Genomic DNA, 24088 nt, shown 5'->3' on the forward strand with positions numbered 1-24088 from the left:
TAAATTGACAAAAAATACGGGTAAATCAATTGCTCGGATTGAACATGTTAGTGCAATTGGTAACTTAATACATGTCATGCATTGTACTATACCAGATATTGCTTTTACGATATGCAAATTGTCCAGATATACAAGTAATTCTAGTATAGATCATTGGAAACCAATTACAAGAGTACTTGAAAATGACTGTGCATTTTGGGTTATTTTATAATAATTTCTCAGTTGTACTTGAAAGTTATGCTAATGCTAGTTGGATAACTAATGCAAGTGATAATAACTCAACCTCTAGATGTATATTTATTTTTGGTGGTGGTGTTGTTTTTTGAGCTTCTAAGAAATAAACATGTATAACTCATTCTACAATAGAATCCAAGTTCATAGCTCTAACAATTGCAGGAAATGAGACAAAATAGCTGAGAAATATATAATTGGATATTAAGTTATGACTACAACCGATGCCATCTATCTCCTTACATAGTGATAGTCAAATAACTATGTCTAAGGCATTTAGTAAGATTTACAATGAAAAATCTAGACATATCAGCTTGAGACATGATATATAAAACAATTAATTTCTGACAGGATAATTACCATTACGTATAATGAAAATTGCCCAAGAGAGAAGAGAGTGTTGTTGGAAATTAATGAAAAATAAAAAGAGATCGGTTGGTCTGATTTCGACTGGGAAAAATGGCAAACTTGGTGTCAAAATGTTTTTTCTTGATGAGAGAAGTGCCATTAAGGCTTTTTTTAGCTTTCATATAACCTGAAAAAATAAATCGAGTGGGGAGAGAGTTTTTTACCAGTTTGATTCTATGTTTTTAACCCTTTTTAGGTTGTTAGATTATTTTTTTAGGGTTTTAGGGGTGTCTATTAGGTGTTTTAATATAAAAATGAGTCAAAATTGATTTTTAGGCTATAAAACACTTTCCCTTTGCAAGCAAGCGAGCTACCACTACAAATGACTTATCATTTGCTCTCTTTTTTAAACAAAAAGGGTGGATGAAAAGTTATACGCCCCTTGAAAAAGGAAAAAATAAGACGGTCCAGGCATGCAAGCCTTCCCTGGGCCCACATGCCCAACATTTTTTATTTCAAAGCCTAGGCGTGCTGGGCTACCACGCCCGCATGTCTGGTCTAGCTTTTTTTATGTCCTTTTATTTTTTTTCTTATTAATTTTTTTTAATTTGATCTTTCTATATTTAGTTGATTTAAGGTTAGAGTTGGTGATTTGTCTTGGTTAACTTCATGAAGGTTTCCCAAAATATTTAGAAAAGGTTTTTCATTTTTCTTTCAATCTTATCATTTAACATGGAGTTTTTGTTGGTTTTTATTGACTCTTTTTTTATCAATTTTATTCTTATATACTTGGTTGATTGAAAATTGAGTTTCATAATTTATTTCATTTTGTTTTTTTACAGCGTTATCGTCGTTTCAAACAAACACAAACATTAAGGACTAAGACTTCATCTTTTTTTCACAATTTGCATTCACTAATTGTATTAATGATACTTCTTTTGCACGTTAAAAGGTAGTCGACGACATAATATAGGCTGCCTATCTAGTATAACAAAATAATATGCAAAGGGAAGGCATAAAAGGTCTATAGTTAGTTAAAGCAAAGTAAATTATGCCAATATTAAAAAGAATTGGAGACTATATAGTAAAATACTTAGATTTGTGGCCCTGCATTACACCCAAGGTTGAATAAGATTCTTTTTAACGTAAAAAAAAGAAGCTTAGGTAACACAGGTGTAGTACAAAGAAGTAAATAAAATCTATAACTCGGGTCATAAATCCGATAGAGTTAAATAAGTTGGTATTATTAAATTAGGGCGATAATAGAAAATATAATGATAGTAAATGGATTAAATAAAAAAATGTTTTAACGAGGACCTGAAAAAAAAAAAGCATAAACAAAAAGGGAAAAAAAATAACAGAGCCTAGTTCAAAGCCAATCCAGTGTGAAAAGTTCAAAATTGAAAAAAACAAAAACGTCCTGAATCAACCAAACAAGTGCACAAGAAGTGGACGTTGAGCCATATTGATTGCCATTGTGAAAGGCATGTTCTGGCCATTGTAGGATGTTGCACACTTCACCAGAGCATCGCGTTCTCCCTGACTCTTTGGCACATGTGATGCACGTACCAACCATTTTAAACTTGCCCATTAACTTCATCCTCCCTTGTTTGTTTCATTATCAAACTTGATCTTTTAATCTTAACTGTTATAAATTAACATAATTTAAATAAATTTTTATAAACTACACATCAAATGAACATCGAAACTCTCCCTCAACATTGAGACCCTTGTATCCAAGCAAAAAGAATAAAGTATCAAGTAAATTGGAAAAAATAAATAATAAAAACATGAAAGGACCAAATTAAAAGAAAAAAAAGAACATTAACAAAAAAAGAAGATAAATATTCGCCTTGCCTGGACAAATTAGTCCTTAATTGGACAAAATTATAGGTGCTCAAAAGTTTTCAAAGAATCAAATTCAATCCTTAAACTTTTAATTACTATAAATCAATTAAATTTTATTTTACAAAACCGAGCTACAAAATATTTTCTCAATATCTTCAAATCCTTGTTCATAGATATACAAAACAACCTAGAAAACTAAACCAACATTATTGCAACGCCAAAGAGTTAAATAAAAAAAAGTAAATTGAAGGAGTGAAGAATGACTTCACTAGAATACTTGGTTTTTTTTTATGTAACTGTAATTGTCAAGCAACTTTGAAATCACCAAAGAAAAGGACAAAGTATAATCCCCATCAGCCTGTAAAAAAATAGAAGAAAAGGATCTGTGTCAAGAATTAATTATTAATAAAAGGTTAATTTGATATTTAAGAACTCAATGAGGATGAAGATTACCTGTTTATTTGCTGGAAAATAGGTTATTTTAGAAAATAAATTTCGGAAAAAATGAATTATTTTCCGATGTTCGGTAATGTAATGAAAAATAAGTTGGAAAATACTTTCCAGTGTTTGGTTATGTTATGGAAAATGAGCTGGAAAATAACTTATTAATGTTTTATTTTTTTCAAGTTTATTAAAATAATAAGGAACAAATCTTACAAATTAAAAAGTTGAATGAGAATGAAATTGAAAAAATATATAATTTCATAAATTATCTCAAATAAAATAAATAACAATCAAAATAATAGAGATCAAATCTAAAAAATAAAAAAATTGAAAGATGAAGAAATTAAAATAATAATAATTAAAATTTCATAAATTATTTCAAATAAAATAAGTAACAATTAAAAGAATGAGGACCAAATTTGATAGATAAAAAATTTCAATTAAAAAATGATAATGGAAAAGCAAATAACAATTATAAAAATGATGACCAAAATTAATATAAAAATTAAATTCCAAGGGATGAAATTGAAAAAAAAATATTCAAAACAAAATATATATAAAAATAAAAAATTTGAGGAACAAATTTTTCACAACTTTAAGAAAATGTTTTCCGTCTAAAATAAAGGGAAAACACTTTCCTGAAAATCAAGTCAAATTTTTTTTTGACTGGAAATTGTTTTGCGTTGATCGGAAAATATTTTTTATTGATCAATTTTTTTAATAATAAATAAACAAAAAAAAATTTGAAAAATAATTTTATAGAAACGAAGGCTAAAAAATCATGTTGTGAAATTGTGTGCACGTTTGGATCTAGCTAGTTGTGTTGCTGGGAGTGACAGATAAAATGTATTATATATATATATTTTTTTATTGTGTTACTTTACAAAATATTTTTTATTACTGTGCTGTTTAAAATTAAGCTCCTAAATTTCCTGTTTAAGATTTTCCCATTAAATATCCATTTGGGGTTATGGATATGGTTCAACATAATTTTTTAAAAAATTATTATTTTTAATTTTAAATTAATTATTTTAAATTAATTTAATATATAAAAATCAAAAACAAATATTAAAAAATATAAAAAATATTATTTTAATATATTTTTAAATAAAAAAATATTTTAAAAACAACAATAATTTTTATCACACTCCGTAACAATGAAGTTCCGAGCGCGCGGGAAAAAAGTTTCGGGCATTATATCAAAGCCCAGCAAAAGATGGCGGGCAACGTTCAAAAGAGAAAAAACAGAAAAGGAAAAGGAAAAGAAAAGAAAAAATCCACTGGCATTAGATTAGATTAGAGGTTAGATTCGTTTTTTTACAGTACATGCCCATTTCCAAACAAATACAATCCTGCTCTAGAGGCTGCAACAAAGCCCCTTTCCCTCCATTTCTCTCTCTCTATATCAACAAAACCCCCAAATCCTAAAAAACCCTAAAATCAATTCACTTAAGCATCGTAATTTAGCATGGACAGATCAGCCGATGGAGACGGACCAGTGGCGGTCGCAGCTGAAGAGATTCCGCAGCCGGAGCGGAGGAGTGTTCGCCGGAGACTTGTACAGTCCACGTTGTTCCCTCATAAATCACCAGAAAATAGCGAACTAAAGCTCGATAAAAAATGTAACGGTGAGGATGACGATTATCAAGCCAAGGAGTATCGTGGGAGTCAAAATAAGAAGAAGAGAACGCGTAAGGGAAAGACAACTCCACAAACCAGAACTCCTAAAAAGGTAAAATTAAAACTGGCTGTAATTTAGATACGGTATGCATTGCTTAAATCTTTGTTAATATGACTGGTTAGTGTGAGAATTATTCAATATTTTAGCTTAGTTTTTACACCATCAGTTTGTTGCATTTTTTTTATACCGAGTTCTTTTGTCAAACAGTCGAAGCTGTTACCGCACAAATCACCGGAGACGGAATCCAGTTGTGATCAGAAACGCCGTAAAGAATGTAATGCTGTCTGTGGGGATGGCGAAAGTGAAGGGGAAGAATACTGTGGGATTCAGAAGAAGGACACACGGAAAGGAAAGGCAACTCCACAAAGTATAACTCCTAAAAAGGTACAGTTAAAATTAGCTGTGTATAAGCATGAAGTGGTTAAGTTTTTGGTGATTTGACTGGCTTAGTGTGGGAATCATTTTGATTTTTGCAGTCAATTCATGTGCTCTATTTATTTGTTTTATTCAACAGTCAAGGGAGAAGTCACTTATGAATGGTACACCTAAAAAGAATGGCTCCAGTAATGGAAAAGGTATTGGTAATCTGATAGAGAACAAGGATGCATCACCACCAATCCCTAATTTGAGGTTAGAGGCCAAGATGACAGCCGAGGTTAGTTATCTTGCTACCATGAATTCTAGAAAAAAAAAGTGTTTATATATATATATATATATTTTATGCACTTTCTCCATGTGGGTTTAGCAGTTATTAACTGGTGAGACTCCATGGCGCTTATGGAGTTCAGTTACAATCAGACTTTGGTTTGGAAGTTGAAAATGCTTAAAACTAAAAGTTAAACTCTTTTTGATATCTGCTGAAGTCAATCGGTGTGCAACACTATTAACTTCTATTGTGTTTTATCAGGAAAATTCACGATTGTTAGCTGGGAAGCAAATACACCCCTTTTTCTCATCATGGAAAGTGAGTAAGAGATGTAACAAGACAACTGAATCAGAAAGTAACTATTGCCTGGCCAAGATAAAAGATAAAAACATCAATATTGGTCCTATTCACGTCTTTGAAAGGGATCAGGTATGCATCATCCATTGGCCATGCATCCTTGTAGGGTAGAGCTATATGGCTATGTTGAATTTTAACTGCAGGACCCAAGTAAGGATGAAAATGATAAACATATTGGGATTTAGGGGTATTGTTTATGTGTGTGTATCAAAGTTTTGCAGGGTTTGCTATAGTTTATCTATCTATGGATGTCCATAAAACATCAAATCTTAAATTTTTTATTTTTTCAAAATCCCCTCTCCCATTGCAAGCAACACTTCTAGCTCTGACCTTGCGTGAATTACTGAACATTAAAATCAGTTTTCAAATCACTCTTGTTCCATCAATGGTGTTCAAAGCTAGCATTTGTTTTTACTTTTAACTCATATCAACTGAAACTTGAAGATTACTATGTAGGATGATGCAAGGCCTCTTGATTGGAGTGATTGGAAAGTTTGTGAGGAACCATTTACCAATAGCAGTTGTAATCTAGAAGGCCCCGTCTCATCAAAATTTGAAGGCTTCATTGGATCGCTAGACATAAATGACTTCCCCTGTGCGTCACATCCTCCCAGTACATCACTTCTTCAAGATAATGCATCTTTGGATCAATGCCTTTGTCGACAAGAATTTGTGTGCGAGGCACCAGCAATATTCTCTTCCACATCATCTGATGTGCAGGTGGGATGCTCTCAGTTTGATAAGGATACAGAAACCATATGTAAAGCAACACCTGTTAAGCATCTTGTATCTTTATTTGCCCCCCCCCCCCCCCTCATTTTCACTTTTGTTTTTAGTCATTTGGGAAGAAATTGTTCTCACTGTAATTCAGATTGTTATGCAACTCTGCATCTCACATTCCCATTTTTGAGATTATAAATGTGTTACTTGCAGGACTGTAAGGTTGTTGAAGTTGGTTTCTTTTCTGGCTGTACAAGAAAATCAGATGCCAAGCAGCAAAGTGACCTTCTTCAAGAAAGGTTCGGATCATCATTGGCTATCCTATTTGTTTTACTCACTTAGCCATGCGTTGTTTGCATGTGAATTGATGACTTCTGTAACTGTAGCTACAGTTTGTTCAGTGTGTACTACTGTTGTAAACATAGTCCTTGAATTGCAGAGTAACGTCTTTGGTAAGGCTTTTGAACTCATTCATGCTGATGCTTGTAGTTGTAGCTTCAAGGGATCAGTTCTTTCATCTGCATCATATGTATAAGCATTCCTGTTCTTGTTTGCTGATTCAGATTTTTATGGCTGAAAGGAGCACTGGAAAGGTCCTTAATGAATGGATAGTTTTATAAATGGAATCAAGAAATGGAAGTCTGATTACATGAATTGTGATAACCATAGGAAAACTACATTAAATTCAAAATACCAACTGCCAAGTACCTGAACCTATTTAGCATTCTCAAATGATGATAAGCAAACATTCTCTACTTTATTATATACGAGATATAATTTCCCTTCATCATCAGTATTTAGGGTTTAAATTGCAGAACATGTTGTTGGTCAAGTGATGATAATCTCATAGCTGTCATATTCGATACTTGCTGCTTACATCGCTTAGCCCCAAACATGTTGGTTGTCTTATCATAAAGTAGTTTTGACCTTGTTGCATAGATGCTAGTTTTTTGCTGCTGCTTTTATCTGACTAGTTTCAGATAGTTAGTACATTTAGAGACGTAACATCCTTTTCATTATATTGCTGATATTGTAGGACTGACTCATCATACCTTAGTTGCACTAATCAACTTGAGGATAGACTGTGGATGGATAAGTACCAGCCAAAGAAGGCCACTGAGGTCAGACGTTTTTAATTTACTTCTATCTTCTTGCTAGTCTTTGTTACAGGAATTCATTTTCCCTTTCTGTAATACTTCTTCCAAAAATTCTGCAGGTATGTGGAAATGATGAATCAGTGAAAGTTTTGAGCGAGTGGCTTTGTTCTTGGAAACAAAGAGGTCATCAAGCCAGCACAGATACCTTCAGTGGTGATGTATGTGATAGACAAGATGCTGATTATACCTGTTCTCAAAGTGACTCTGATTCAGAAAATAATAATGAAGGGGCCAGCCTTAAGAATGTTCTTTTGATTACTGGACCAACTGGGGTATGAATCAATTCCATCTCAATACCTTATGCATTCCTACTGCTTGTTTTTTTGAGGTGCTTGTGGAAAGAAATTAGCTGTGGAATTCCATATGAAAGTTCCTCTTGGTTGCAATTCATAAAGGAGGAAATAAAAAGTTTTCTGTTTCATTTTGTTTGTTATCTAAAAAAAAAGGGAAGGTTTCCAGGAAGCTTTTGTGAGCATGCTATACAGTTATTCATTAGCTCCTTGGATTCTTTACTGGAATCGTTTTTAGTTTGCTTCAGGTCAGGGTAAGATTTCAGCCCTACCACTGTTCTGTGGAATCATTCTGATAATTCTGTTCATATTATGGGTTCTTTTCTCTTTTATGTTTCACAATTTGGGTATGGCCTATTCTTGGTCACATTCCACTTTAGAGGATGCTAAGGTGTTGTTATTGGAGTTTTTGATGAAGAGTTTCTTTTCAATACTAAACAATGAACTGTTATATTGTATAAGAATGTCCATAGTGTTATGTGTTTTAGTATTAGTTTAATGCAAATTTTAGTTCCATCCCAGTAGTTAAACGTATGGTCTTTTGTTGCAGAGTGGGAAGTCTGCTGCTATCTATGCTTGTGCGAAGGAAGAGGGATTCAAAGTTCTGGAGGTGCTACTTAAACACTAATATTCAGAACTGCATTACAGTTTTCTGCACATCATTTTCGGGGACTATCTTAGATGCCATGATAAACATTGCATCCTTCCAATTTTTTTCATGACTGCACATAGTTTTTCATCCTTAGAGTGGATAGCATAACATGATCGCTGTAGCCTGTAAAGTGAAAACTAAATGTTTTGTCATGTCATCATCCTCAGGTCAATGCATCAGAGTGTCGAAATGGAGCTGTGGTGAAGCAAAGATTTGGAGAGGCATTAGAATCACATTCCCTTGAATGGTTTGTCAATATTCAGCAGCAATGCACAGATTTCCTTTAATTTCTCTTACAACATACAGCAGTTAAAACCTAAACTAGTCAACCATTGAGAATATAATCCTCAATTCTACAATATACAGTGTATTTCTTCCAGGTCACAGGAAATTCATGTGGAACCACAGAGCAACAAAATTGCAAAATTTCCCTCAGCCCTTCCTGATGGTAAATTGACACCAGATTCCGACAGCAAGATGATTGAGGTGATGCCAATATCGAATAAGGATAACTCTCTTGGAGCCACTGAGGCCACTACTAATAAGTGTGCTTCCAAGGAGAGTACAATTGCCTGTGGTCGAGGACAACTTAAACACTTGATTCTTTTTGAAGATGTGGATATTACTTTTACCGAAGACCGTGGCTTTGTCTCTGCAATACAACAAATAGCTGAAAAAGCGAAAGGGCCTGTGATACTGACCAGCAATAGTAGGGTTTGCTTGTTAAAATTGTTTTCTGCTGCTTGACATGTCATTTGTTTTGGTAGTTTTTTCTTCGTCGTCACTAACTTGTGATTGTGGTGATTGCCAGGTGAAAATCCTGTTCTTCCTGCCAGTTTGGACAGGCTAGAAGTTTCTTTTATGATGCCATCTGAGAAGGAGCTTCTTCAGCACGCATATATGGTATGTGCTTCCTGTTTATGTGCTTTCCTATGCTGTTAATCTTGTATCCAGCTTAAATTGGTGTTTTTATTGACTTGTAGGTTTGTTCTGCTGAGAAGGTCAACATTCAATCTCATCTTCTAGAGCAAGTAGTTGAATATTGTCAAGGAGATATCAGAAAAACCATTTTGCATCTTCAGTTCTGGTTTCAGGGCAAACAAATTAGAAAACTGCTTCCAGGTAGAGAAGCACCAAGACTGTTTGGCCCGCTCAAGTTTGATCTTGAGGCTGGGCATCGAGTATTGCCAAAGATGATGCCATGGAATTTCCCTTCTTACTTATCTGAGCTAGTTGAAAAGGAGATCACAAATTCATTGTCTATGATGGAAGAAGAAAATTCTGTTTCCATGGAGGTCATAGAAGAAGATTTTGAAGATAAAGAAATGCAGAATAACTCAAAGATTCATAATTATGGCAAATACAGTATAGAGGCCAAGAAAGAAGCAATGTTAAACCAGAACTGCTCTGATCATGATTGTGATCACTTCGAAATCCCTTTTGATGCCATATATGATGTTTTTGATTCCTTAGGAACCCCGGTTTCATTCTCTCAGAGAAAAAGTAGAAGGAAGCTCAATGTAGTAATGTCTTCGGATTCTGAAGATGAGATTGTCAATGACAGAGTTCCCTTAATTGGAGACAGGGATACTAACAGTAAATTCACCCTTGAAGCTGATGGTGCATTTCCCTCTCACTGTCCAAGCACGCAAAACTGCTTAAGTCCATCAACTGACCTTCAACTTTGTTCTGGATTGGAGAAACTAGATGAAAATTGTAGTCAATGTCCAGATATAGCAGTTGATTTGCATGTAAAAGAGACATCCATATCAGTTGATGTATCATGTGTGCCTGAATCAACATTTGTTCCAGAAACTCAAATTAATGGTGGAACAGAGGTGTCATTTAGCAGGGTGTATTGCACTTCAGTAGCTGACACTTTGGAAGAAGTTTCAGTGAGCAATGAGTTCAATCAAAACCTATGTCCAGTTGAAACTGAAAATCTTGACAAATTTGTGCCCATATTACAACATAATTCAGATATGTTGGGAAGCACTTGTGATGTAATCGCAGAATCATCTCATGAAGAGGTGGAAGATTCTCAAAATGAACATGCTGAATCTATTACAAGAGAATATCAAGTATTGGATGAATGTAGCCGCATGGATTTCAATAAGAAACCCAAGCCAGCGGAGAAATTTCAATCCTGTATGATGACTGATTTAGTACGAGAGTCTTGGAGAAAACTTCGTGATCGTCATATAGATCTAAGACATTTTGTCACCTCAGAAGTCAAAGATGCTACTGGGATAATAGAACTTGCTTATGGTATGAGCAATCTGATTTCAGAAGCTGAACTATTGCTTTCAAAGCACCAAACTTTGGTTAGTATGAACTAACAATTAAAACTTTTTCCTTTTGCATTATCCTCAGCTAGTTAGTTCATATTGGTACATTTTTTGCAGGATTCCTCTGATGTGTTGGATGCGTTCAGCTGGTCTGATGAGCATTTGCAGATGTCATCAACAATAGCTCGGCAAGGATTTTGCTTCTATGCCAAAGAACTTGCTAATGCCGGGTTAAAAATGGGTTTGGAGTCCAAAGTAGATTTCACCTGGGAGATGCTGTCTACTGCTAGTATGATGGAATTTGGTAACTTGGTTAGACGGAATTTGAGTAGTAAGAGCTCACATTCTGGGATGAGTACTGAGATGAGCCTACCAGAAAATGGAACATCGTCAAATAGGTATAGAGCTCAACTCAACTCTACTCATGCTCATACTGTTAGATCATTTGCGGACTGGCTTGAATATTTCCACATTTGAATTACGGATCAAAACTGACATTTAATGTAAAGTCACTGCCATGCAATGAATCTTAAAAATCATTCCATATTGCGTGCACGTGGCAAAGGTTTCATGCCATTGCCATGTTCTTTTAAATTTCTGGATTAAAATGGTATTTGTAAAGAGACATAGCAAAGCTAGGTATGCATACCTAATTGCCTGTATAATATGTGAAACTAATGGCATATAGGTTATCAAATGTCTAGCCAAGCAGGGCATATTTATGCGTTGCTTTTCTAAGGTCTGTTCCTTTATTTTAGTTTTTCCTTTGATGAAAGCATGCATTATCCTCTCTTTTCTAAATTCCCTGTCCCTCAATAGAAAAAATAGAAGAAAAGAATTAATTAAATTGCACTGTCCACGTTATATGCCAAACCAAAACTTGCTATGCTTTGGCACTGTCAATTGCATGCAATTTCTCTTGCTTTGTGAACCAAACTTAATATCTGTGTTAGCTGCAGCGTTTTTCTCTGAACCCAATTCTCTTTGGTTTTCTCCAAGCAGTGAAATGAAGTCAAGCCTTCGTGATATAATCGAGTCCATAGTCCCTTCACGAGCATATATGACAATGAAAGGAGATGCATTCTATGAATATCAATCTTCGCTGTGCCACATTGCAAGATCAGAAGCTTCTCGATTTTCAGCAAGCATTGTCAGGACTAAAGGACGGAGGTATGTGCCTGTGATGCGAGAATTAATGAAACCCTCTTAATACCAGTAATCTTTCCCGGTCATCACCACAAGGTTAATTTAGTTACAATTTATTATAATGTAGGGCACGAGCTTCTCGAAACTACTTGAGCAATGGTTCACTAATGCTGTCTCCGGAAGAAATTTCATTGCTGGGTCAGTCTAACATCTATTCAAAGATTCCGTCCCAATCAATGGACGCCACACATAGAACTATATAACCTTTTTGTGGAGGAACTAACTCAATAGACAGTTGACTCTTCACTAACTCTAGTGTTAGCCATGACTCAATGCAGCTGCTACAAGAATTGGTTACTTTCGCGAAATCACAGGAACAAATAGAGTGGATGCTGATTTTACTTGTATCGATGGCACGGCGCAAGATTAGGCGTGCCAGTGACACCTTAGGGCGACGTCTGATCTGGTCATTGTGGTTATCTTGACCTTTAATTTGGATGCATGATTCGTTGTTGTTGTAAAGCTAATGGTGATTCCCTTTTGATTTTATATTTAATCAAGGCAATTTGTAGAGAAAGATAGAAGAAAAGTACTAAGTGGAAGGATAAACAGATGCGATTTGTTTTTGAAATTAAACTTGAGCAATTGCCGTGTGTGCAACAACCCTCATTTTATTTTGCAATTTCCCAGGGGTTGCGAAGATCATCAAACTCAAAGAGCTTTGCTAATCTAATCCCCGTCGGAAAGGCCCTGGGACGGGGCTCCTTCAAGTACTCCACGTGCCCTAAAAGTAGCGAGCAGAAAGTAATAAGGCACCGGCCACGGTAGGGCTATGTCATGATAATGTCGTATTCTGCCTCTATTCACGAGACTGAAGAAAAAGTGTTGCTGAATGCTAATTCGTCTGTATTATCACATCTCTATCCCCATCCACGCTTGCGATTTCGAAGACTCATCTCCGTACATGTTTACGATCTAGACAAGGTAAAAGATTAAAATAAGTATAAATTCCAGTAAAATTTAGTTGATCTTGACCTGTACGACCCGATAAATTTTGATTGAGATCTATAATTATTTTTGTTTTTTTAAATATTTTTTTTAAAACTAAAAATCTCTTTTTTTATATATTTTTAAAATATTTTTTAAAAAATTTATTATATAAATACTAAAAAAATATTTTATTTCTTCAATGTGGGATTTGAATTCATAAGAAAAAAATTATTTTTTTTAATGTGAAATTTGAAACTTTTTAGTATATATATTCTATGTTGACAGGAAAATAATTATATTTTTTCAATGTGGGATAAAAAACCTTTTAAAATAATTTTTTAAACTTTATTATTTATAATTTATATTTACATAGATTATTTTTTTAATTTTTTCGTATAAAATATTTAAATTTCAAATATTTTTTTAAATATTTTCAGGTTGATTTAAATTAATCCAGATCAACTCATATAACTCGAGGCTTAACTTCTTGGCCGGGCTAACCCCTGGTCAGGTCTGATAAATATATCTCCTCTGGGATCGGGTTTGGGCCGTATATTTTGGATTGAAATTCTTCAGATGCACAAATTCCCGTAAAATGGAATCTACAGCGAAGAGGCAGGGGATACCGTGAGCGTGTAAGTTTTCTTGCTTGCAAAACCTTGTCATCAACTGCAGCACACACAGTATAATAAGGGAGTGGTAGTAGTACACGTTATGATGATAGTTTTTAAAGATTTAAAATTTAGTCCTTAAATACTATGAGATTGCTTTTTATAGTTTATTTGGTCACTGTTCAAGAATCCATTTAAAAACGATCGTCATTTTGTCAAAGGCTATTCATGGTTTGTTGGACCGAGGACATAAATAACCTCCTCTAAAGGATTCTATATTGACCTCATCTTAAATTCAATTTTGCAATTAATACACACACACCCCCACCCCGAAGGGTGATTTAATGTCGCAACACACAATTCACTATTCATAATACAGTAGTGTAATTATAATTTTATCTTCTTTTTTTAAGTTTTACTGGAGATATAATTGTGTTTTTTATATTTTTAGTATAGTAAAATAATGTAATTATCCTTTATACTAGATTTTTAAAAAACTTTCAAAGAGGTGTTTTGCTTTTTCATTTTAAAAAATATAGTTTAATGATATCCTTGGTATAAAAAAATATCTAACAATAAGCCCAACGTTTTTTCATAGTTTTTTTATTTTTTTTGTTAATTTCTTAGTTACGATAGCAATTTTATCTTTTAAAACCGATTAATTAATTTTTTAATGCAAGCATGCGGTGGTATTTATGCATTTTAAGAGATGCGTATTACACCTTTCAATAATAAAAATTATTTTTACACCATGTCCTTAGATGCGCTGCCACATTCTCTTTCTAATGGTGTAGTACTATACTGTCGGTGAAGCTGGAGTATTTATCATCTTTGAACCCTTTTTTTTCTATTATTTTCTCTCATTTCCTCTAAAAATTACAAGTTAGTCTTTGCTTTATTTATTTTTTTTTCACTTCAATTATAATTTTCTCTTGGCTTTATCCTTTAGTGTTTAAATGGTTAGAAATATAACTTGAGGTATTGATTTAAAAAAAAAAACACACTTACAACCTGTAAATATTAAAAAAAAAACAGCTCAGCGTAGTGATATATATATATATAAGGTATACTTAATTGTATACAATAGAAAGTCGAAAGAATTGGACACCTGTCCTGTAATCGGGTTCGGATAAAAGATAGATAGAAAGGGCTGTGGTTGTAATTTCAGAGAAAGAAGCAGGAATCAGCGAGTTGGGCGGGAGCAATAATTTGGAAGTACGATCTTTTTTGGCTTTTTGGTATTTATTTTTTTTGTTTATTCACTGCTGCTGATGATTAATTCTCAGTATTATTTATTATTTATTTTTTTTATAAAAAGAAGGGAACTCATTATAGGCTGTCTTCTGGTCAGGATTCTTTAATGACTGCCTTTTCTGCCCACACTGACGTTTTGAATGAGAAGAAGGAAAGCAAAGGCAGAGGTAAGCACTGAGCACTTCTTCGCTGAAAGTTGCAACCATTAAATTTGATTGTGTGTATTTACTATGGTGCCCCTTCCCATCCTCAACTCCTCTTCGCATCAAACCGCCGGTTCACTGCCACCATTGCCACGTGTGCACTTGAAAATCCTTATGCATTGCTACAGTTATCAGGGGTAGCTTTGATGCGATGGGAGTTGTGTTATATACAGAAATATTTTCGCCAGGCATGTCCTTGAAATGGTTTTAAAAGCCTCGAAACACTTTCAAATGTTTTTTTATATATATATATATATATATATATAGTTTTTTTTTTTAAGGATTTTCAAAAACAAAACCCTTAAAAATTTTACCAAAGAGTTTCGAAATTGGCTTCCAAACATATTAAAAGTTGAAAAAACTAAAAAAAAACTTTCCAAACCAATCATTAGCTAGCATTAAATTAAAACTAAATTAAAAAACTAAAAAAAAGTATATACCAAGACATTTCATTGCGAATTTGTATGGTGTTTTTTTTTCTTTAAAATTTTTATATTTTAATCACCAAATTTCTTTTAATTTCATTATTACATATCATGTTGATGGGAATTGGAGGTATTGGTTTGTTTCGAATAACTTGTTATTGGGTTTTTGCAGTGTCAAAAACATTTTGATATTAAATTAATGTTTGATTTAGTAAAATAAAATAAAATTTTATTATTTAAAGTATATTGAAACTTAGAGGATCAAATTTGATACTAAAACATAAGAAAAAACATTATTTTTCTTTTCTTTTACTATACATTTTGATTCCTAGGGTTTTTCTATTTTGCATTTATGGTCCCTTTGATTTGAACCTTTTATGTTTTTATTTTATTTGTGTTTAAATCTTCAAGTTTGAAAGAGAAGCAAGAAAGCCATTAAAAAACAGCAGAGGAGTGAGAAATAAGTGATTGACTTAGATTTGATGAACAATAAGAGATAAATTTGGTGTCAAAAGTATTTTATTGACAAGATAAGTGATACTGAGATGTTTTAACCTTTCATATCATTGAAAAGAAAAGAAAAACTAGAGTTGAAAAAGAACTTATTTTTTAAAATTGGTATTATCTTATCAATTAAATGGTTATTTGAGTTGAGAGAGATTTTATGGTATTTATTAAATGTTGTTAGATAAAAATAAATTTAAAATAATTTTTTAATCTAAGAAACAAAGATTAGATTTTCCATTATCTCTCCATAACCAGGTAAACAAACAGTTCACTAATTACATTGATAATGCTTGATTGGGGTCAGTTTAATAAAAAATTAATTTTTTTAATTTTAAAATAATATTTTTAGTATTTTTAAATTATTTTAATATATAAATATAAAAAATAATTTAAAAAATAATGATGCTTTTAAATCAACTAAAATGACAATACCCAAATATTTTTATTTTGTGGAAATTGTTTTTATCCGACCAAGAATTGGTAAACTATCTAGTTTTATATTAAGATACTATTTGGTACCGTGTTTTTTCAAAGTTTAAATTTTTTTATTAAAAATTAATTTTTTATATGTATTTTGAATTGTTTTAATGAGTTGATCATAAAAATATTTTTTAAAAAATAAAATAATATAATTTTAATATATTTCAGTATAAAAAAATATTTTAAAAGTTAGAAACTCCAGAAAAAAATCTATTTGCGCTTCTCATTGTTTTTTTCATCATCATGGAGTTGATTCTACGCATAATCAATCCACGTGTCTTATCACTATCGATCAGAAATCTAATCAATAATGATATTGACATGGCAATCCAAAATAACACATCTTGCTCTCTCACAATCTTCGAACCTGCCAGCAGAAATTTTCTGTGCGTAGCTGAGTTGCCTTTGCCTAGGCTCCATTATTAGAATTTTGAAAACTGGAACTCTAGTAGTTGCAGGAAAATATATCAAAAACATTTTTTCTTTTAAAATTTATTTTTAATATAAAACAGTAAAACAATTTAAATTTTTACAAAAGCACTTTCTTTCTAACCGAGCGGCTGTACAACTTGGAGGAACTAGAAGATAGGAAGTAAAGGTATTCACTCCATGGAAATGGACCCCTACCTCCCATATCATGTGCCCCTTGTGGGATGAAAAATACCTAACATAAGATAAAAAGATGTGGGTTTCATACTATCATATAAGACAACGAACATGAGATCTGGAAAAAAAAATTGTACAAAAGAATCTGATACAGAGACATAAAAAATGGTGGTACAAGGAATCAATCCTCTCTCAAGCGGAGCCTCTCTCTTATTCACGGTGTCCCGTGACTCTTAACTTGTTGCCTGCACAAGAGATAGAAATCAATCAAATCATGATCTTACATCATCATCACCAGCCCCACGAGACCTTCTCTAGCCTCAGCTCCAATCTCACCCGTCATTTTCTTTTCTGTCACATAATCTTTTTTTTTCTTTCTAGTTTGTATACTTGTATTGAAACCAATCTCACGGTCTAATGGCAGCTGTCTCTCTCCTTTTCCTTTGCTAGCTAGAGCCTATACTATTGTACTAGCATCACTATTCCTCTGTTGGTTTCTTCTGTTGTGCCAGTGCTTGTATTTGTCTAAGTTGATTTCTCCTTATAAGAACTATCTCGCTTTGGTTGGGCTAAAAACGATGCCAAGTTCAGGTTCTTTCCTACGGCAGCTAAGTGGGAGGTCAACATCTTGGAGGAGTGCTAGCAACAGCAAGTATTGCACTGTTGAAGGTGGCTATAACTGTGAGAGAAGTTTGAAGCAAATGGAAGGGGCTTACATGTATGGTAATGACAATGCTGGGTTGGTTATGAGGAAAAGAGTGGTGGTGGTGGTGGATCAAACTTCACATTCTAAGCATGCAATGATGTGGGCATTGACTCATGTTGCTAACAAGGGTGATTTGCTCACTTTGCTTCACATTATCCCTCCTAGCGACATAGGCAGCGGTGAAAGAACATCTGATGCTTACTCTCCTTATCTTGCTAGTTCTCTTGGGTCACTTTGCAAGGCTAGCCGACCTGAGGTATGCTTTGTTCATGTTCAAGAAATCCCCCTCCCCTCTTTGCCATTTGTTGGGTTTAAAATTGATCTTGAGTTCTCTGCTGCATCACAATTGTGATCTCTTTTTTGTAGTTTTGTTTCTATCTTGGCTCATCTCGTTTGCATGAGTGATAGATCCCCTGTTGTAAGAGAGTATCTTCTAGTTGTGTTCGATAGATCCTGCCTAGTAAATTCCACTCTCTCTTTCCTTTGAATGCTTCTTGTGAGAAGGAATTCCGGTCCGTTTCACGTGGTTTAATTTTCTTTTTAACTACATGATATCCCTTCTTCAGCCTTGTATTGCACTCTCTCTCTCTTTCTTGGAGGGAGTAGGGGGGGCAATTTTTACTAGCTTGGTTTTTCTTTTCATCTGTCACTTCTACTTTCCAGAAATGCACAGATGGATGTGGTGGGAGATTTTTCTGGCACTTTTTATCCTTCTTTTCTCTTCTTTTCATTCATTTATTTATTTGGGAAAGAGAGAGATGTCACGATTCATGCCCTTCGTTTTAAATCAGCCTTATGTTTGATCTGGGGCAATTTTCAGGTGGAAGTGGAAGCACTGGTGATTCAAGGACCCAAGCTGGGCACGGTGATGAGCCAGGTGAAGAAGCTAGAGGCTTCTGTGCTCGTCCTGGGTCAGAAAAGGCCCTCTACACTTATCAGCTGGTGGGTCTTACACTCTAACCTTCATATCTCAAAATAATGTATTCTCCGCCCTTTGGTCTCCGAATCTGTTTGATCATTGACTTCTAACATCCGCTGGTGAGATTTCTTGCAGCCTCTGTGGGACAAGCAGCAGCGAAGATTTTGTTCAGCAGTGCATCAGCAATGCAGAATGCTTGACTGTCGGTGTAAGGAAGCAGAGCCAAGGCATGAGCGGGTACCTCATCACCACTAGAAGGCAGAAGGACTTCTGGCTCCTTGCTTAGGTTCATTTCAGAGGTTAATAACACTAGCTAGGTTAGATTCAATGTGTACTAGTAGCGTCAAATCTCTCCGTAACCCCTTTAGCACTGACCAGTTCTTCCCCCTTTTCAATGTGATGCTATGAGAATCTCTCTACTACTGAAAGTGATTTTATTGTGGATAGCATTTAATGTTGCTCTATTTTATTTAGCCCCCGAGATTGTTTCAGCTCGTCGATGCCAGTAAGGCGTCTATCTTGAAGGGCAAAACAAGCAATTCAGGCACTCCACACAAATCACCAGCTGTTATTGCTTGCAACTTGATGGCAAGCAATTGTAGCTTCCTGATTTGTAAGGTGAGAAGTATTACAGGTGATGCAAATTCCGTCCCCGGCAACCAGTTTCATTACAGCATGAGATGGAGGTCAAAACAATGTGAAACTTTTCAGAGCTTGCCATTGTTGTGCTCTTGCATGATGAGGCTATATGCAGATTGGGCAGTCATCAATTAACAGGGGAAAGATACATAAAGGCTGATATATCAAATATAAATAAATATTAGACCACTGGCCAAAAACTGAATGATTTCTATTTCTGTGCGGGGAAAAGAACATATGTAAAAATTTTGAGTGATCTAATGGAGGCTCACACGACAAAGTGAAGTTCTCATTCTTCTCTTCAATTCACCCCTCCTATGCCACCTGCGCAGAGCCTGAATACCATGACCTCTCAATTAGACCTTATCATCCAATTTGTCATTTACAAGGGGAAGTAATTCCATCCGATTCCTCGGAGTCTTGGGTGTTCGAGGAGTTCCTGGTGGTGGAGGCTGTTGGGAGAGCAAGTGCCTCACATACCCATAGAATGTACACCCTACAAGTGTAATGGCACATCCAACAGCATTCATGACAGATATCGGGTTCCGGAATATCATCCAGGAAATTAGAACAGCAAATGCAACCTGTACACAATTAAGACAGGGGCACAGTGTATGCGTATCAATACCATAGTTGCTTCCTGTAGCAAAACTGCAAGCCCAATGGAAGAGCACGCAAAATAGTCTTTGGTGGAAAAGGATGCGATATAAATTCAAGTACACGTGAAAGCGAAAGAAACTGTCAATAAACTTGTAATGCATGCAACATCCAGGTGTTAGATATTGATGAAGACATAGACAATGAAGAGTTTTAATGTGATTGCAAGATCAATTCTATTGTAAAAATATTTGAAGGTACTGAACAGTGTTCAGATTCAAATCTTGAGACAGGTCATATTTGGTTAAGGGATGAAAAATTTTGGTCTCACCTTAAGATTTCCAGCAACATTAAATGTTACTGCAGTTGTGGAATGAATCACATAAAAGATGGAGAAGTTAAGACAAAAGGCCAGCAGCCCAGAGCTTAAAATGATGATGAGGGAAGACCAGACAGCTTCGTGGGTGTAAAACCAATTTATAACCCCGCTACCTTCAACCAAGATTGCTGGTAATCCCAAGATCATGGTTGCAAGAGGTGCCATGTAGTACACGGTGTTTATGCTACGAAGGTACAGGAAAAATATATAAGAAAGGATCAGACTGAATCTTGCACAGATAAATCATGCAAACAATTTCACATGCAATCAAACCCACACATTAAACAGTTTTCTGAAACAATTTTACAACAATTTTGCTTCATTATTTGCTAGGAATCGCTTAAAACAGAAAAGACAGGCAAAAGACAAGTGACTATCACCACCAAAACACCATAGGAAAAGGAGAATTAACAAGATCCTGGAATGTTTTGTGGTTGAGCATTAAGCTCCAGAACCAATCTAAAAGGATGCCCATCTTCAATTGTCTTAAACTGGTCAAAATGTGGAGTAGAGATGCCAAGCCACCAATGAACACAAATTCTTTTGGTATGATAAGGAGAGAGACCTATTTCAACCTCCAACAATCTTTTAAGTATTCAATTAGAAAAAAAAATCACATGGTGAGCTCCTCACCTGAAATCTGCAAATATGATAGATGCCAGAAGTATATATGCTATAGCAAGTTTTGCATACAAGTCTTGTGTGATTTAACCTGTAATAAACACAGGATGCAATATATTGCAGGTAAAATGCAAGCCTAACTTGCATCACTTCCAAACAAAAGTATTGTACCCATACCAATTTCCATCACGTGTTCATAGCAAAAAACATAAAGGGGAGCTCACAGTTAAAATGAGGCGTGGCATGTATAATCCCCATAACCCTTACAAATATTGGAAGTGGAGGAAACAGAAAGTTTTTAACTGGGAGTTCAATCAAAAACATGAAAGAAAAGAAATGGCTGATCTATTGCAATCCAATCTCTCGTAAAGAAATGGACAGGTTGTGCCAGACTACCAACACTGCAATTTCTACAGATTGGCATCATCTCTAAGCCTCATGAAAAATAGTCACCAAGTAAACATATACAAGACCGGTTTCACCTATAGAATCAGCAGCATGTTCTTTTGAGATCATTCAAGTCAGACACCATCACGGTGAAGTTTCCATGTTTCAAAGCATTTCACTGCTAGTATGCTATGTTGTAAATATAGGTATGCTACAACAGGAAACATACCATAATACAGATTTTAAAATTCAAATTTCAATGATACATGCATCACACATTACACAGGGAAATCCTGTAGTCAGCAATATAAAGTAACTGTAGATGCTTATCTTGCAGCTTCTCAAATAACTATTAAAGCCAGATGAAAGAGTTCCAATCAGAGGATTTCTGATAAAACAAGAAACGAATGCAATAAAACAAGAAACGGAAAACTTTAAGAGCAAGTAAAGGAAAGGCTGACAAGAACAGAGATGCTACCTGTCAAATTTATATCCGTGCAGCAGAGATTCTGCAAGAATAGTCTTTGTTGAAGTGGCCAAACATCCAAATAAGGCAGCACAAAATCCGAACATATTAAAACTAAGCTCAGTAACTGATGTTAGAAGGATTCCTCCAACAATTGGTACCAAAGAAGCCCAAATTCGCCAGTCAAAATATTTTCTCCAAACTAGCCACTGTAAAACAACTGTCCGGCCATCGAAGATAAGACAAAATTATTGCATGACAACAAAAAAAATACTAAGGATCAGGAAACATAAAAAAATAGCTTATTTATATTGATGATTTCTGGGCCTGACCTGTGGTTGCAGGAGTAAATGACTTTATTGTTTGCATAAACGAAACTGGAATGAATCGTAAGCTCACATTCCCCAGCACTATGTTGATGCAAAACACAAACGACATGGGAAATATCCTTCGCCAGCGATCTTCAGGTTCAACCACTATCAATGGTTTGATCTTCAGAACCTTGATTACCACATATGCTCCAATGGATGAGCATATGAAATGGATGCAAGATACTGTTAGCGGAAACTTGAAATCCAGTTTCTGTGAAAAGAAACAATTTCAAATTAGAAGACCTCTGATGACACCCATAAACATCAAGCGAACTCCGGTTCTAGTACATAAACATTTGAGCTAAACACTGAGGAATTTTTTTCTGCCAATGACTGTCAAACCAACTGGAACAGAAAGGATGACAAGTAGGCTTTTAATAAGAGGGAGATAAATAATTTAAAGAAGACTTGTCATGAGAAGGATTGTCAGAAAGGTCATCTGATTTTAGAATCAATACATGTGAAGGAGAGATAAGTTACCAGGAGCTCCCGTAATATTCAGGTCTATGTGGAGCATTGAAACTTTCTACTACGCTCCATATATAAAATACAAAACAGAAGGATTCTGCTAATTCATTACTGAATATAACTTCAATATCAGATTTAATAATAGTCACATCAACTGATTGTTCAAACTGAAGTCACATAAAATAGTTGCTCAAAAAGAGGATAGCCATCCCCTCAGTCCAAAACAAATACAATCATAAGTTAACCAGAGCCCGAAAAATCCAATTTCTTTTCAGAGAAAACTGGGAAAAAAAATGAATACAATTTCCTGCACATAGATTTGGAAAAACATAATCAGGTTTTTCAATCAATTAGCATAAATTCCAAACCCTGCAATGAACATACATACAGAGTAGATCTGTTTTTTCAGTGTCCCATATAGGTTGGAGTACTGATCGAATTATGAAAAAGTGAAGCCATATCCCACCATCACAAACAGGCTCGAAAAAAATATGAAGAGGACAGACAAGCTAATAAAACAGTGGCTAGCTCAATTATACCCACCACAATATAAGGTGGTTTGTCTGTTTACAAAAAGTTCCAACAGGGTTTATCCCTTTTTCCATCAGTTGGTGAACTGTATGTGCCAAACATGCATATCAATCTACAACAGGAATTTTAATTATTTAATTATCTACCTTAGTGACTGTGCACATGGGAATTCAATTATTTAAATTACAGAAATAGCTGGAGAAAAAAAATTGAATGTTTGTAGATACATGCTTATTAATACGCACCAAACAAACTAAAAATAGAGGAATTTAATATACAATCCCTCACTAATAACATATATAATTACAATTAGATTGATCAAACCCGAAATGCAATTTTTTTTATTTTAAAATCAGATGCAAATATCGATACATACCTAAAAGAAGAAGAAAAAAAAAGCATTGACATCAAGATTTAAGCTATAAAAAATTAGCATTCCTGCAGAATTCAGCTTACCCATCAAGCGAAATCGATAGATTACTTAATAAAACAGGGAAATTGAGCTAGCCGAGTTAACAAAATTCAGACTAATTACATTTAAAAAGAGAATCAAGCTAATTAATCATGAAGATGTGTAGGAAAAGAGGGAGAACAGACCTGGAAGATCCATTTGTTCATGATAATAACAGTAACATTGAAACCCCACCATTGGAGAATAGCGAGCAGAGATCTAAACACACTCCACTGAAAAATCACACTCTCCTCCATTTCGCAACCTGTATATTCTCTCAGAAAAAAAAAAGAAACCACAGAATTCACCTCAATTAAGAAATTTCACTTCTCCTCCCTTTCAAATAGCTGAATTCAAAATCAAAAGGAAGGATAGAGAAAGAGAAAGTGGAACCACGGTGACGCGGTCTTTAGGGAAATGAGAGAGGTGGAAAGGGAAAATAATTAGAAAACCCTAACTAGTGAGGAAGAAGTAATAAGAAGGTGAGGATGAGGGCGTAACGGAGCAGGCAGCTCTTCTTCCATGTGATTACTGCTTAAGCTCTTTGGGTTTTAAAACTTCTCTTCGTTGAATATTAAACGTCTCTCTCTCTCTCTCTCTCTCTCTCTCTCTCTCGTGTTTATTATATGAACTAACAAACATTGTCTGTTTTTCCAAGTATCCACTACT

At 34.6% G+C, this 24088-nt stretch overlaps 3 protein-coding genes across 4 annotated transcripts; 2 read left to right on the top strand and 1 right to left on the bottom strand.

Moving 5' to 3' along the window:
* The first annotated feature begins 4115 nt into the window (after window positions 1–4115).
* LOC7469150 (uncharacterized) lies at window positions 4116–12471 on the top strand. 2 transcript variants are annotated; one of them, XM_024600544.2, is made up of 16 exons: window positions 4116–4603; window positions 4760–4936; window positions 5067–5207; window positions 5460–5627; window positions 6012–6329; window positions 6489–6574; window positions 7312–7396; window positions 7492–7704; window positions 8273–8332; window positions 8542–8621; window positions 8755–9083; window positions 9186–9277; window positions 9358–10698; window positions 10780–11060; window positions 11665–11832; window positions 11936–12471. In XM_024600544.2, the coding sequence occupies exons 1-16, from the start codon at window positions 4340–4342 to the stop codon at window positions 12069–12071; spliced, it is 3939 nt and encodes a 1312-aa protein (XP_024456312.2). In that variant the 5' UTR covers window positions 4116–4339; the 3' UTR covers window positions 12072–12471. The 2 variants fall into 2 exon arrangements, with proteins under 2 accessions (XP_024456312.2, XP_024456313.2); XM_024600545.2 differs by having other exon boundaries at window positions 6012–6275.
* Window positions 12472–17033: 4562 nt separating this feature from the next.
* On the top strand, window positions 17034–18982 carry LOC7469151 (uncharacterized). The gene is made up of 3 exons (XM_024601425.2): window positions 17034–17846; window positions 18411–18532; window positions 18645–18982. Exons 1-3 carry the CDS (start codon window positions 17463–17465, stop codon window positions 18793–18795), a joined length of 657 nt encoding a protein of 218 aa, XP_024457193.1. The 5' UTR covers window positions 17034–17462; the 3' UTR covers window positions 18796–18982.
* A 312-nt stretch (window positions 18983–19294) lies between these two features.
* On the bottom strand, window positions 19295–24088 carry LOC7469152 (UDP-galactose transporter 1). Its single transcript, XM_002307396.4, has 5 exons — window positions 23566–24088; window positions 21931–22180; window positions 21611–21818; window positions 20077–20308; window positions 19295–19732 (listed from the first exon to the last, which is right to left on the bottom strand). Exons 1-5 carry the CDS (start codon window positions 23674–23676, stop codon window positions 19505–19507), a joined length of 1029 nt encoding a protein of 342 aa, XP_002307432.1. The 5' UTR covers window positions 23677–24088; the 3' UTR covers window positions 19295–19504.

This window comes from Populus trichocarpa, chromosome 5 (assembly GCF_000002775.5).
Source record: "Populus trichocarpa isolate Nisqually-1 chromosome 5, P.trichocarpa_v4.1, whole genome shotgun sequence".
Lineage (NCBI taxonomy): Eukaryota > Viridiplantae > Streptophyta > Magnoliopsida > Malpighiales > Salicaceae > Populus > Populus trichocarpa.